The sequence below is a fragment of the Trichosurus vulpecula genome, chromosome 1 (assembly GCF_011100635.1).
Source record: "Trichosurus vulpecula isolate mTriVul1 chromosome 1, mTriVul1.pri, whole genome shotgun sequence".
In the NCBI taxonomy this organism is placed as follows: Eukaryota; Metazoa; Chordata; class Mammalia; order Diprotodontia; family Phalangeridae; genus Trichosurus; species Trichosurus vulpecula.
The window spans coordinates 480,412,150-480,427,072 of record NC_050573.1 but is presented as its reverse complement, the minus strand read 5'-3'; the positions used below and the strand labels follow the sequence as shown (position 1 = coordinate 480,427,072).

The 14,923-nt window shown below is 36.5% G+C and overlaps 1 protein-coding gene across 1 annotated transcript in view; it reads left to right on the top strand.

Moving 5' to 3' along the window:
* Positions 1-14,923, top strand: part of LOC118840222 (fibrillin-2-like) — a 154,462-nt gene that overhangs the window by 115,469 nt on the left and 24,070 nt on the right. Inside the window, 3 exon segments of the mRNA XM_036747721.1 lie at positions 1,276-1,401; positions 2,088-2,207; positions 10,633-10,758. Of these exon segments, the coding sequence (XP_036603616.1) occupies positions 1,276-1,401; positions 2,088-2,207; positions 10,633-10,758 (372 nt within the window).

The following is a 14,923-nucleotide window of genomic DNA, read 5'->3' as shown; positions in this document are numbered from 1 at the left end:
AGCTGACCTTAGCCAAAAACTAGGTACAAGGCTACATTTTTAAACCTTAGGTAGCAGCCTGTAAACCTCAAGCCAGCTAGGCTGAGATCAGACCACTTCATAAATTAGGCAAGTTAGATCTACTGGCAGTTTGCATCTCCATGCTCTGAAGCATATTTGGAATCCTTGAAGAATACAGACCTCAATAATGATAAAAAACCATTACAGAATACTAGATGATAAAGAGCAGAACTACACAAAGCCTAAATATTTCACCCAAAAGTACAAATTTAATTTAAGAAAATTAATTGCTCATGGCTAGCTCAACACAAAAAAATGACAGTACTATGTAAATCAATTTATTTATTTATTTAGTGCCATACCAATTTAGAAAAAAAAATAGTTCTGGAGAAACAAATGATCAAAAATCTCCAGTGAAACAATGTCAGAAGTAAACGGGCCAGCAGTATCAGATCTTAAACTATACTACCAAGCACATATATAATAAACATGTATGAAAAATACTTTCATATTTCAGTATTTTAGATCTATTTTTTCTTTTTTCACAATGACTACATTAATATAAGTAAAAACACTAATTGCAAAAAAGAAATAGGTCAAATACTCTAGACATAATTTGTTCAGCCATTCTCTACTTGATGAGCACCCTCTTAGTTTCCAGTTCTTTACCCCCATAAACATTTTTGTATACATTTCTTTTTTAATCTCTTTAAGGTATAGACCTAGTAAGTGGTATTGCTAAGTCAAAGGACATTCACAATTTATTGACTTTGGAGGCTTAGTTCCAAAGGTTTTCTAGAATGCGTAGAGTAATTCACAACTCCACCAGCAATGGAATATTGTGCCTGTTCTTCTGGAATGATAATGCCTGCAACATTTGTGGCTGTTTTTCTGCAACTTTCTCCATCATTTGTCGTTCTACTTTTTCATCAGATGAGAGGTGTAACATAAGAATTACTTTCATTTACATTTCTCTAATTTCTAATAAATTGAAATATTTTTCTCATTTTATTGATAGCTTGAGTTTCTTCTTTTGCAAACATCCTGTTCACATCTCCTTACATTTATCTACTGGAAAATGGATTTTGTTCTTATAAATTTACATTAGCTCCTTGAAACCTTTTTTCAGAGAATGGTGCAAGCCTCTATGACACTCAGTTGATTTAGAAATAAACAAATGATAAAGATGGAATCAATTAAAATCTTTTTTTCATGATGCTTCAGAAGTCTGTCTTCACAGATCAGAAAATGCACTTAATTTTTCCTTCTCTACAGATATAGATGACTATAAAGTCATGTGAAACTTGTATAATGTTGGTCAGTGTATTAATATTGTGGGTTTATTCAAATGCTTCTGCAATGTTGGCTATGTAGCCAACCCAAGTGTAGCATCTTGTGTAGGTAAAATCTATCCATTTCCTTCTAATTAGTGATTGTCACATATTTCCTGCAAGTCATTTGTTTTAATTAACAATCTTCTTCCTTAACTGAAGGTTGAAATGTGAGTTCTGTCATAGAACAGAGTGGGACCATCCCTTTTGGCAATCCTCAAGTTGTATACCCGAATATGATAAGAAGCTTTGTTCAACTAGATAATACCTCAGTGCCAGCAAATGGCTACAGTATTTAATTTAATTTATAATTTAATGAATAAATTTGAAACAAAACAGAAAACAATAATGTTTTATTATACTAAAATGATGATATTACACACACTACTTCTTATAGTACAGTAATATTTCCATTGCTTAGCCATTCCCCTATTGATGGCCATCTATTTTGATTCTAATTTTTAGCTATCACAAAAAAATATTGCTATAAATACTTTGAAGTATCTGGGGATTTTCTTCTTGTCAATAAGTTCCTTGGGGTATGAGTCCAATAATCGAGTCTGTTGTTCAAAGGGTATACACGTTAGTTACTTAATTTACATAATTCCAAATCAGTTTCTCATTACAAGCTATATCTAACGTTCTACAATTCTATAATTTGACAAGTAAAAATTGAATAGATCTGAAGTGAGAGATGTCATTTGTACCTTTTAACCAGTAATTAATATTTATGCTACTTATACCTTCATTCTTTAGATCTTGAGTGTTGCCCATCTCTTAAGCTTTGCAACGTTACCTGCAAAAACACTGATGGAAGTTATAAGTATTCTTGTCTTCCAGGATATATCCTGCCAGAAGAAGGAAAGACTTACAGAGGTAAAAAGAAAGCTTTGTTTTATTTTGATTTTTTTTTCAGTCTATAAAAGAATTTCAGTATAGGACAATCCTAGGGATTGTCTAATTTCGGAAAGCAAAATCTGATGGAATCACCCATGTTAAGTTAGAGGTATCAAACGCTCAGGCGGTCCCAACACTCCTGAGTGCAGCATAAACCAGATTGAAATGTAATTGGGAAATATTTAACAAAATAATTGTAATGAAATATAAATAATGTTATGTGGTTTCTATGTCACTTTGTGGTCTGCAGGCATCCTTATATGCAATTTAGTGGCCTGACGCATAACTCCAAATATATTGACAGCTTCAAAGTTGTCATTTAAATGCTGATGAAGGTCTAATCAATGGTCATCTATAAGTTTTAAGTTTTACTGAGTCCTAGGGACACAGAAAAATCCTTGCTCTCAAGGAGCTTACATTCTTATAAGAGAGAATATGTAGATACATTCCCTATATATAGAGGTAATATATACATATATAGGGAATATGTCTATCTATATAAATATTTAGGTCGATAGAACATATGTCCAGCATTGATGGAAGGCACTCTAATAGGGGAAGCAGCTGTGAGTGGGTGAAAAGGCCTCCTACAGCAGGTGGAATTGGAGCTAAGACTTGAAGAAGTTCAAGTTCAACTTGAAACTCAGAGGTGAAGATGAAGAGGGTAGAGCATTCAGATAAGGTGAAAGATAGAGTATCATATTCAAGGAATTGCAAATGTTGCTGAAATACAGAGTGTGGAGGAGATTGGAGTGTAAAAAGATTGGAAATGTAGGAAAGAACCAGGCTATGAAGAGCTTTAAATACCAAATCAAAGAGATTATTTTTGAGTTGGAAGTAATAGGAAATCACTGAAGTTCATTAAGCAGGGAGGGTGACATGATCAGACCTTCTCTTTAGAAAAATCACTTTGGCAGCAAAGTGGAGGATGGGATGGGATGGGATGGGAATGGCAAAAGACTTAAAGCAGGGAGACTGGTTAAAAGCTTATTTTAATATTTTAGGCAAGACACATAGGAAAACCTGGAGAAAGCAATGTTACAAAAACCAAGGTTTATCAAATACAATGATTATAACTGTTCTGTAGTTGATAATAAGCTGGTTGGTTTCTTGACAACTAAGAGACCAAAGTATTTCTTATTAACACCTATCTAATTCTCAGCATAACAGAAGATTTTTTTATTACAGAAGAAGATAGGAATTGATTTCACCTAATTATGTAACTATTTAGGTTAAAAATGAGAAGACTAGAACATTGTCCTCTCTCACAGTGTGATATAATGAAAAGAGCATAGATCTGATAGGTACACTAATCCTTGCTCTTCTAGTTTGATTGCTTCATTGTCTACGGTACCATTTAGCAAGATGTAGTTTCTTTTAACTAGGTCTATTTTTGCTTTTACTTTGTCCGAGATCAGGATTGCTTCCCCTGCTTTTTTTTACTTCATCTGAGGCATAATAGATTCTTCTCCCAGTGCCTTACCCTTGCTCTGTGTGTTTCTCTTTGCTTCAAGTGTGTTTCATATAAACAACATATTGTAGGATTGTGGTTTTTGATCCACTCTGCTATCTGCTTCCATTTTATGGGTTAGTTCATCCCATTCACATTCACCATTATGATTGCTACCTGTGTATTTCCTTCCATCCTATTCTTTGTTCTATATCTCCTTTCACCCTTTCCCTCCTTACCAGTGTTTTGCTTTTGTCAACCATCTCCTTTGATCTGCTCTCCCTTCTGTCAGTCCCTAACCTCCCTTTACCTAATTTCTTCCCCTCTTCCCTGTCAGGTAAGATAGATTTCTACATTCAAACAATTGTGTATATTGTTCCCTCTTTGAGCCAGTACTGGTGAGAGTAAGGTTCCAGCAATGCCCATCACCCACCCTCCCATCTTCCTCTCTGCTGTAATAGGTCTTTCTTGCCTCTTCCTGTGAAATAACTTATCCCATTCTACCTGTCCCTTTCTTATGTACCCAGTGTACTCCTCTTTCTCATCCATTAAATTTTTTATGTCATTCCTTCAGATTCACCTTGTACCTGTACCCTCTGTATATTCCTTCTAGCTGTACTATTAGTGATACATTTTTTAAGAAATAGAAGTGTCATTTTCCCATGTAGGGATGTAAATAGTTTAGTTCTATTGAATCCCTTATGTTTTCTTTTCCTTTTTTACCTGTTTATGCTTCTCTTGGAGGTCAAATTTTTGGTATAATTCTGGTCTTCTTATGAAAGCTTGAAATCCTTCTGTATCATTGAATGACCATTTTTTCCCTAGATATATTATGCTTAATTTTATCGGGTAAGTGATTCTTGATTGTAGTCCTAGCTCCTTCACCTTCTAGAATATCATATTGCATGACCTCTGATCCTTTAGTGTTGCAGCTGCCAAGTCGTATGTAATCCTGATTGTGGTTCTCTGATATTTGAATTCTTTCTGTCTGGCTGCTTGTTATATTTTTTCCTTGATCTGATAGCTCTGAAATTTGGTTATAATGTTCCTTGGAGTTTTATTTTGGGATCTCTTTCCTGAGGTGATCAGTGGATTCTTTCAATGCCTATTTTGTCCTGTGGTTCCAGGACATCAGGGCAGTTTTCCCTAATAATTTCTTGAAACATGCTGTCCAGGTCCTCCTTCTAATTATGGCTTTCAAGTAGTCCAGTGATTCTGATATTGTCTCTCCTGGGTTTATTTTCCAGGTCAGTTGTTTTTCCTAAGGTGTTTTACATTTTTTTCCATTTTTTCATTCTTTTGAATTTGGTTGATTCTTGATATCTCATAGAGTCATTAGCTTCCACTTGCCCAATTCTAATTTTTAAGGAGTTACTTTCCTCGATTAGTGTTTGTACTCTCTTTTCCATTTGGCCAGTTGTGCTGATTTTTTTTCATTATTTATTTATTAATTTAATATTTTTAGTTTTCAGCATTGATTTTCACAAGAGTTTGAGTTACAAATTTTCTCCCCATTTCTACCCTCCCCCCCACCCCAAGATGGCATATATTCTGATTGCCCCGTTCCCCAGTCAGCCCTCCCTTCTGTCACCCCACTCAACCCCATCCCCTTTTCCCTTACTTTCTTGTAGAGCAATATAGATGTTTATGCCCCTTTGCCTGTATATCTTATTTTCTAGTTGCATGCAAAAACTTTTTTTTTCACATCTTCTTTTAAAACTTTGAGTTCCAAATTCTCTCCCCTCTTCCATCCCCACCTACCCTCCCTAAGAAGGCAAGCAATTCAACATAGTCTACATGTGTATCATTATGCAAAACCCTTCAACAATACTCATGTTGTGAAAGACTAACTATATTTTGCTCCTTCCTATCCTATCACCCTTTATGCAATTTTCTCCTTTGACCCTGTCTCTTTTCAAAAGTGTTTACTTTTGATTACCTCCTCCCCCTATCTGCCCTCCCTTCTATCGTACCCCTTTTTTATCTCCTTCCTCCTTCTTTCCTGTAGGATAAGATACCCAATTGAGTGTGTATGTTATTCTCTCCTCAGGTCAAATCCGATGAGAGCAAGATTCACTCATTCCCCCTCACCTGCCCCCTCTTCTCTCCCAACAGAACTGATTTTTCTTGACACTTTTATGTGAGATAATTTACCCCACTCTATCTCTCCCTTTCTCCCTCTCTCAATGTATTCCTCTCTCATCCCTTAATTTGATTTTATTTTTTTAGATATCATCCCTTCATATTCACCTCACCCTGTGCCCTCTCTCTCTCTCTCTCTCTCTATGTGTATATATATCTATATATATATCTATATCTATATATATATATATATATATATGTGTATATATATATATACACATATATTTATACTCCCTTCAACTACCCTAATACTGAGGTCTCATGAATTGTACACATCATCTTTCCATGTAGGAATGTAAACAAAACAGTTCAACTTTAGTAAGTCCCTTGCAATTTCCGTTTCTTGATTACCTTTTCATGCTTCTCTTGATTCTTGTGTTTGAAAGTCAAATTTTCTATTCAGTTCTGGTCTTTTCACTGAGAAAGCTTGAAAGTCCTCTATTTTATTGAAACTCCATATTTTGCCTTGGAACATGATACTCAGTTTTGCTGGGTAGGTAATTCTTGGTTTTAATCCTAGCTCCATTGACCTCCAGAATATCATATTCCAAGCCCTTCGATCCCTTAATGTAGAAGCTGCTAGATCTTGTATTATTCTGATTGTGTTTCCACAATACTCAAATTGTTTCTTTCTGGCTGCTTGCAGTATTTTCTTCTTGATCTGGGAGCTCTGGAATTTGGTGACAATATTCCTAGGTGTTTTCTTTTTGGGATCTTTTTCAGGAGGCAATCAGTGGATTCTTTCAATTTCTATTCTACCCTTTGGCTCTAGAGTATCAGGGCAGTTCTTGATAATTCCTTGAAAGATGATATCTACAATCATTTTTTGATCATGACTTTCAGGTAGTCCAGTAATTTTTAAATTATCTCTCCTGGACCTATTTTCCAGGTTAGTGGTTTTTCCAATGAGATATTTCACATTGTCTTCCGCTTTTTCATTCCTTTGGTTCTGTTTTAGAATATCTTGATTTCTCATCAAGTCACTAGCTTCTACTTGCTCCAATCTAATTTTTAAGGTAGGTCTTTTGGACCTCCTTTTCCATTTGGCTAATTTTGCCTTTGAAGTCATTCTTCTCCTCATTGGCTTTTTGAAGCTCTTTTGCCATTTGAGTTAGTCTATTTTTTAAGGTGTTGTTTTCTTCAGTATTTTTAGGGTCACCTTTAACAAGTCATTGACTTGCTTTTCATGGTTTTCTCACATCATTCTCATTTCTCTTCCCAATTTTTCCTCTACTTCTCTCACTTGCTTTTCCAAATCCTTTTTGAGCTCTTCCATGGCCTGAGGCAAGTTCATGTTTTTCTTGGAGGCTTTTGATGTAGGCTCTTTGACTTTTTTGACTTCTTCTTGCTGTATGTTTTGGTCTTCTTTGTCACCAAAGAATGATTACAAAGTCTGAGTCTGAATCTGAGTCCGTTTCCGCTGCCTGGCCATGTTCCCAGCCAACTGCTTGATCCTTGAGTTTTTCATTGGGGTATGACTGCTTGTACTGTAGAGAGTACTTTTTTCCAAGCTTGAGGGGATGTGCTGTTGTTTTCAGAGCTATTTCTATACAGCAAGCTCTGCCACAGCAATGCTACTCCTCCCCCAAAAACTGCCAACCCAGACCTCACTCAGATCTTAAGCAGGCACTGCACTCCAGCTCTGATCTGCCACTTAATTCCTCCCACCAGGTGGGCCTGGGGCCTGAGGCAACTGCAGTTGTAGTTCTGTAGCTGAACCCCCTTGGCTGCCCCTGGGGCAGTGGGCGAACTGCAAACTCCTTTCACTCTGTCCCAGCAGCTTTTCTCACTAACCTTCTCTGTTGTCTTTGGTGACTGTGGTTTGAGAAGTCTGGTAACTGCCACAGCTCACTGATTGAGGGCACTGGGGCCTGTTCTGCCCGGCTCCCAGTCTGGCTGGTCCGGGCACAGCCCATGCTGGGCTCTGCTCTGCTCCACTTCCAGCTCCGTGCACAATAGATCTTACCCAGCTACTATCCAGGCTGTCCTGGGCTGGAGCCCTGATTCGCTGTGCTATTTCGTGGGTTCTGCAGTTCTAGAATTTGTTGAGAGTCATTTTTTAATCAGTGTTTGGAGGATCCTGGGGGAGAGCCCTAAACAAGTCCCTGCTTACCAGCTGCCATCTTGGCTCTGCCCAAGTGTACTCTTTAAGGAGTTATTTTCTTTAGTGGATTTTTGTATCTCCCTTTCCATTTGGCCATTTGTACTTTTTAAGCAGTTGTTTCCTTTTTCCCAGTTGTTGACTCTTTTTTCATACTTCTCTTGCATCACTCTCATTTCTTTTCCCGATTTTTCTTCTACTTCTCTTACATTATTTTTAAGCTCCCTTTTGAGCTCTTCCATGAGTTCTTTCTGTGCTTGAGACCACTTTCCATTTTTCTTTGGAGTTTTGTAGATAGTTGTTTTGACATTGTTGTCCTCTTTTGAGTTTGTGTCTTGGTCTTCCCTGTCACAATAATAACTTTCTATGGTCAGATTTTTTTTGGTTTTTGCTCATTTTTTTTTGGCCTTTTTCTTTTCTTTTAAACTTAAGGTCTGCTCCCAGGGTGGAAAGGGCACTGTCTCCGGCTTTTTGAGCCATTGGTTGCAAGCCTGGGCTGTTTACCTGGTATTGTGCTGATACTGAGGCTCACTCTGAACACTCATGTCTGGTGCTGCTGCAGGCCATAGGGGTCTGACAGCTTGCTTGGTGCTAAGCCAGGGTCCTAGTTGTCGTGTGCGGTGTGTGCTGAGGCTGGCAGATTGTTTCTGTGTTTCCCTGGGATTACAGTGAAGCTTGTGCAGTCAGGCTGCTGGCAGCTGCCTGTTTGCCCAGGGCTATGCTGAAGCAAGTGGTAGGATCTTGGCGCTGGCAGCTGCCTGGTTGCTTAGGCACATGTAGGGTTTGTATTTATCTGTTTGCTCTGGGCTATGCACATGCAGTCTGACTGCTGGAGGATGCCTAGGGCTATACTTAAGCACCAGGTAGTTATTGGAGCTGGGGTTTATAGGTTTCCCTGGCTATGCTGAGTCACAAAGGGGTCCTGGTGTTGCATGCTCTACCACACTGGAGCTCAGCATCTCTCACTGGTTTGCTGAGGTGGGGCTCACTGCTGGATCACTTGGACACTTTGTGTCCTGACTTATGTTCCCATTTTTCCTGAGTGAGACAGACCTTTCTTGCCAAGTTTCTTGGCCTCAAAGATTATTTTGCCCTATTGTTTTTGCTTGTTTCGCTGTTCCAGGATTTGTTTGGGGGCACTATTTTATGGTTTGGTGGTGAATATGGGGCAGTTACGGCAATTTACTGGTTACTCCACTATTTTGACTCTCAGATGAAATGAGACTCTTGTAAACAACATATTGTTGAATTCTGCTTACTGATCCATTCTGCTAGCCTGTTCCATTCTGTGGGTGAACTCATCACATTCATAGTTATGGTTACTAACCTGGCATTTCCCTCCATCCTTTTTTCTTCATTTTATCATTCTTTTCCTATTTTTACCCTGTCCCACCTCATAAATCAGTTCTGCTGCCTCCCTGAATCCACACTCTTTTTTATCATCTCTCCCACCCTGGCCTTTTTTTTTGTCCTCTAACCTTGTTTCCCTGTTGAGTAAGATAGATTTCCATACCCAACAGTGTGTATATATATATATATATATATATATATATATATACATATATATATTCTTCCTTCTTTGAATGAAATCCTCTGCAGCCACAAGTGCTGCTGCTCTTTTTAGCCCTAAAAATATGACCAGATTCTCTGATTTCCTGAGGTCATGAACAATAGTACTTTTTTCTGCTTGGAACTGGGACCAGGACCCCTACTTCCTTGTGACCAACCACAAATGCTCCTCTCCATCCCGGAACTGTGATCCTGAACTGCATGTGGGCATCAGAGCTGCCAATCAGTGCCAGCTGCATCCAGTGTCAGCAGAAGGCCCCCTGTAATCTCTTTCTGACCAGTTGTCCAAGCACCTTACCATCTCTTGGCTGAGAGCTCCTAAAGTTGATGCTGTTGCAGTTGCACCTGTCTCCAAGGCCCACCACTGATGTTGCCACCACATGCACTCCAGGCTTACTCATACTCTAGTGTCACAGACTCCTCCTGCCAACCTCCTAAGTTATCTTGGACTGGAAAAATGTCTTACTCCAAACTTTTGTTGACTCTGCCACTCAAGAATTCTCTTTGAGGCATTTTTTTAAAGTTGTTTGAAGGGAAATGTTAGAGTTCACTTGGGTTGCTGCCTCTACTCTGCCATCTTCACTCTGCCCCCTCAAACAGTATTTTAAACCTTGTTCCATAACATATGTGTGTGTCATGCAACATGTATGTGTATCTGCATATATGAATATGCCCAAGATTAATTCCATATGCGTAAAACTTCCTCATAGTGTTTCCAAGTTTAAGAAAATATATTAATACATTTGACATCTAATTGTAGAATTTTGTCCCACAAGTCTGTGGTCCATTAGTGTTTGTGTTTTCTTAAAAGTAAAATTCACATAGTAATTATTTTCAAAATTGATAAAATACGTAAGTAACAAAGTGTAGTGTAAAATAATTGACATAGAATTCTGTTGCCACAGATGATTTGCTAAAACTAATACTTTATTTAGGAGTTTGTAGACTGTACAGGAATGGAATAGTTTGTATATGTGGATATCATTCTCAATGTAACCACAGTGTAGATTGTTTTTAAAAAATCAGTGCTTCAGTTTCTTTACAAAATAATGATGTGTATTTGTGTCAGATATTATTTGCAAATGATTTAACATCATTAAGTGAAAGGTCAGATACTCATATTATTTGGATTGTTCTTGCAGATGTGGATGAATATGATGCAAACCATAAGTGCCAGGATGGCCACCAAAACATTCTTGGAGGTTACAGGTGTGGTTGTGGTTGTTCACAAGGGTATATTCAACATTATCAGTGGAACCAATGTGCTGGTAAGAGCATAATTCCTCTAGATTTCAAATACTTCTGAGTAAGAAAAAAAACAAGATAAAAAGTTCTCCTTAGAGGTTCTTTTTTTGTATCGGGGACCCCTTTGGAAGTCTAAAAAACCTATGAACCCCCTTCTCAGAATAATATTTTATAAATAGGACTACAAAGGATATAATTTATACTAAAATATACTAAAATATTTTTATAGGTTCATAACAGTTAGGTTAAGAGCACTATATGCACTATATAATTCCTGGTCATTAGAAACAATAAATAGGACATCAAAGTTTAAAAATGATAAAATTTTCATTATTCTTTATTTCTTAATTTACATCATGACACTATATCCTTGTTAAATTTGTGCTACAAATAGTTACTACCTCTCCATTAGAAATTTGAAGGTAATTTAGACTGACACTGAGAATTGTCCAGCCCCTCTCTTTCATATACAAGCAACTATACCTTTCTGTTAGAATAATAAAATGTAAAATATTTAAGTAGAAGTAAACAAGACAGTTGGTATACTTAATTCCAGGAAATGCTGCTGGTGACTCAAAAAAGTGGAAACCTTTCTAACATTGATAACTTATTATTAATAATGTTTGTGTAAAGGTGGCCTTTAAGAAATGTGGTAAGACATGTGAAAATGCCTCATACTTATTTAAAGTATTTATAATTTTATGTGTCATCTAGAAGACAACTCATAGCCAAATGTAAACATTAGAAAATGGTATACTTAAACAAAAAGGGGGGAAATAGCAATGTGGAGATTAAATAATTGAAAATTTCCATTTCTTAGCAACCAAGTTGAATGTAGTTCATATTCCTAGTTAATAATCAGCAAAATAAATATATTTTATTTCATTTCATTTGTTCGTAGACTTCTCAAATGTCTATCAATCAGTCAATCGAGCGTTTATGAAATACCTTCTATGTGCCAGGCACTATACTAGGATCTCAGGATTAAAAAAAAAGCAACATATGGCAGAACTGTCTTTGCTCTACCAGCAGTTCATAAATTGAGAAGATAATTCAGTATTAAAAATCACTCTTTTGCCCTATGAAAGTCAGAATGTTGTATTTGTTATTATTTCAAGGCTGACCATTGGAGTAGAACTTGTGCTACGTATTATTCTACTGCCAAAAATAGAAGAGTCGAATGACCAAATCCTTTGAGAATCCTCATCCTCGTTCTCTAAGCAAAGTCACAATGTGGTTTTGTAAAATCTACACCAGACTGACAGGAGACATAGGTGTTTGTGACTGGGGAAGTAACTTTATCTCTTTGAGCCACAATAGCCTTGCCTCTAAAATAGCGGATCTGATTAAAATTAAAGTTTAAGGACCTACTTTTTAAGGAATTATTGGATTATATGTTTGGAGGCTTATGGGTCAAACTATGTTCAAAGTTCATAGACTCCTTGAATACTTAAGGGGTCTGGGGTCTCAAGGTTGAGAACCTCTGCTCTGGGTGCTAATTTGTTAATTCAGTAAACCTTGGTTAAGCACCTGACATGTACAAGATACTGTGTTAAGTGCTGTGAGAAATTTTAAAAATGAAAAACAGCTCCACCTATAAGAAGTTATATAGGAAAGGCAGTATAAATATGCATATGTATGTATGTATGTATACATATTTGTGTGTGTATATACATAGATTCATATACAGTGGTACAAATCAAACACCATAATTTTATTTTGACAAAATTATTTTAATAAACAGTCACTAAAAAATTAAGGTCCTTCATGTGGTGAATCACATCGACTTAAATTTAATCCCGGACAATTGTTTCAGATTAAAAGGTGCTTGTTCTGTTTATTTTTTTTACAAGACCACAAAGAGGGATATAAGTATGAATAGCAGCAACTCATGGTATGGTTTTTTTATTATCTTTGTTATAAAACCATCATGAAAATTGGAGAAGTTCTTAGTCTTGGGCCCTTATTACTATGAGAATCTCATCTCATTTCGAAGCAGGTAAAAAAGCATAAAGGAGATGAGGTAGTAGGAGTATCTGGCTGGTTATTCTACATTGTACAGTAAACATTAAGCTTTACATAAAAGTAAAATTTAAGGAGATTACAAATCATTGCTTAGTTTGTGAGTGGTGTTCTTACTTGTACCAAGTGAGATTTATGGATATTTCACAAATCCATAATGTTCTTCATAATAAATCAAGTCCTTATCCATTTATTAAATACCTGTTATGCACCACACACTTTGCTAGGTGCTGGTGATACAAAGACATGAATGCAACAGTCTGTCCCTTCAGGGAAGTGACATTTTGTTAGCCAAGATAATTCTATATACAAAATAAATATAGCAGACAATAATTGAGAAAATATGAACTGATAGCTAGGGGAATGGGGAAAGTTTTATGTAGAAGGTAGAATTTAAACTCCCCTAGGAGGGAGAGAGACAGTCAGTGCAAAGACAAAGATATTCTTTGACAAATAGGAAGATGAATTGAGTAAGATCATAGACTGTGGGAAGTGAAGTAAAGTATAATAAGGTTGGAAAGGTAGGTTGGGGCCAGGTGACGATGAGCGTTAAAAGCTAAATAAAGTTACTTAGTATTTGATTCTCAGTGCAGTAGAGAAGTCACAGGAGCTTATCGAATGGGTAATGTAATGAGACCTGAGCTTTAGGAAAATCACTTTAGTAGCTGTGTAGATGATGGATTGGAGAGAAAGGTTCTTGAGGTGCAGAGACCAGTTAGAAGGCTTTTGCAGCAATCCATAAGGGAGAGCATTTAAGGCTTGATGTAGAGTGGTGCCTCTGTGATATAAATGAGGGGAACAAGGAAAAGATTTGTGGAAGTAGAAAGAGTAAGATTTGGCAACTGATATAGAGTGAAAGTGAAGAATCTAGGAAAATGCCAAATTTATGAATCTGGGTGACAGGAAGATAGATGATGTGTCTAACAGAAGTAGGGAAATTCATAAGAGGAGTAGGTTTTCAGAAAAAGATAATGAATTCTCTTTGGGACATGTTGAATTTGAGATAGCTATGGAACAGCCAATTTGAAATGTCCAATAGATACTTGAAAATACATAAGTGGAGCTCATAGGCATGCTAGTCTATATAATATAGTTACTTACAGAAAGATAATAATTAACTGCATATATGAGCCAACAAAACCACAAAGAAAAAGAATTTAGAAATAAAAGAGGGTCCATGCCAGAGCCTCAGGGTGCTCCAACATTTAAACAAGCAAAGGAGATTGAGATGTAGTGGTCAGACAGGTAGAAGAACCCTCCCTCACCGCCCCCCACCAAAATCCCTAAAAGATTCTCATCCTTAGTTCTCATGTCAAATGCTGAAGGAAGTAGGGTAAAAAAAATGAGACTTAAGAAAAAGGTGACACAATGTCTGGTCTTCAAATAAATGGTGAACAGTATTAGAGAAAACTAATCAAAAAATAAAAATAGAATTGAATTCCAGATCTAGAGTGGTATTTTATCCTGCCATCATATTGCAACAAATGAATGATCTTTATGGGTTTTGACATCAAGAAAAACTTATAATTTAAAGGAGAATTCAAAAACAACATTTACATATGAAAAAGAACCTTATAATTTCCCTTAACTTGCAGAATTTGTATACATTTTACTATTAAAAATAGTTACTATTAAGTGATCTCATTCATTTTAATATAAGTACAAAAGGAAGAAGTATCTTATTTTGTGAAGTTTTTGCTACTTTGGGCTAACAACTTCCACTTGATTCTCTGACTTATGAAATGCCAGTAGAGCTTCAATGGATTTAACTTGGCAATGACCATATGTCAAACAAAAGCATGTGTAAGGTAGAGGGGTATGAGTCTACCCCCTTACGTATGTTTTAAAAGTTCTTGATGTTGAATAATATAAAACTGAATACTTCATGACAATGCTTTTAAAATATTATTTTAATAAACATACTTAAAATGTTTCCTTGTACAATTTACAAAGTACTTTCTGAAAGTGTTATGTTTAAAGCTAATTAACATGATCAATTTACTGATGTGATAATTTAACCTCCTACTTCAACATTTCTGACACAATCTCTAGGTTTGTTTTTAAAAAATAGCATTATTACCATAATCCATTTTTGTTGAACTGTATCCAATAAAGATTCCAAATTAGAAAACATATACTGCATTCAGGTGTGAGATCTAATTATAG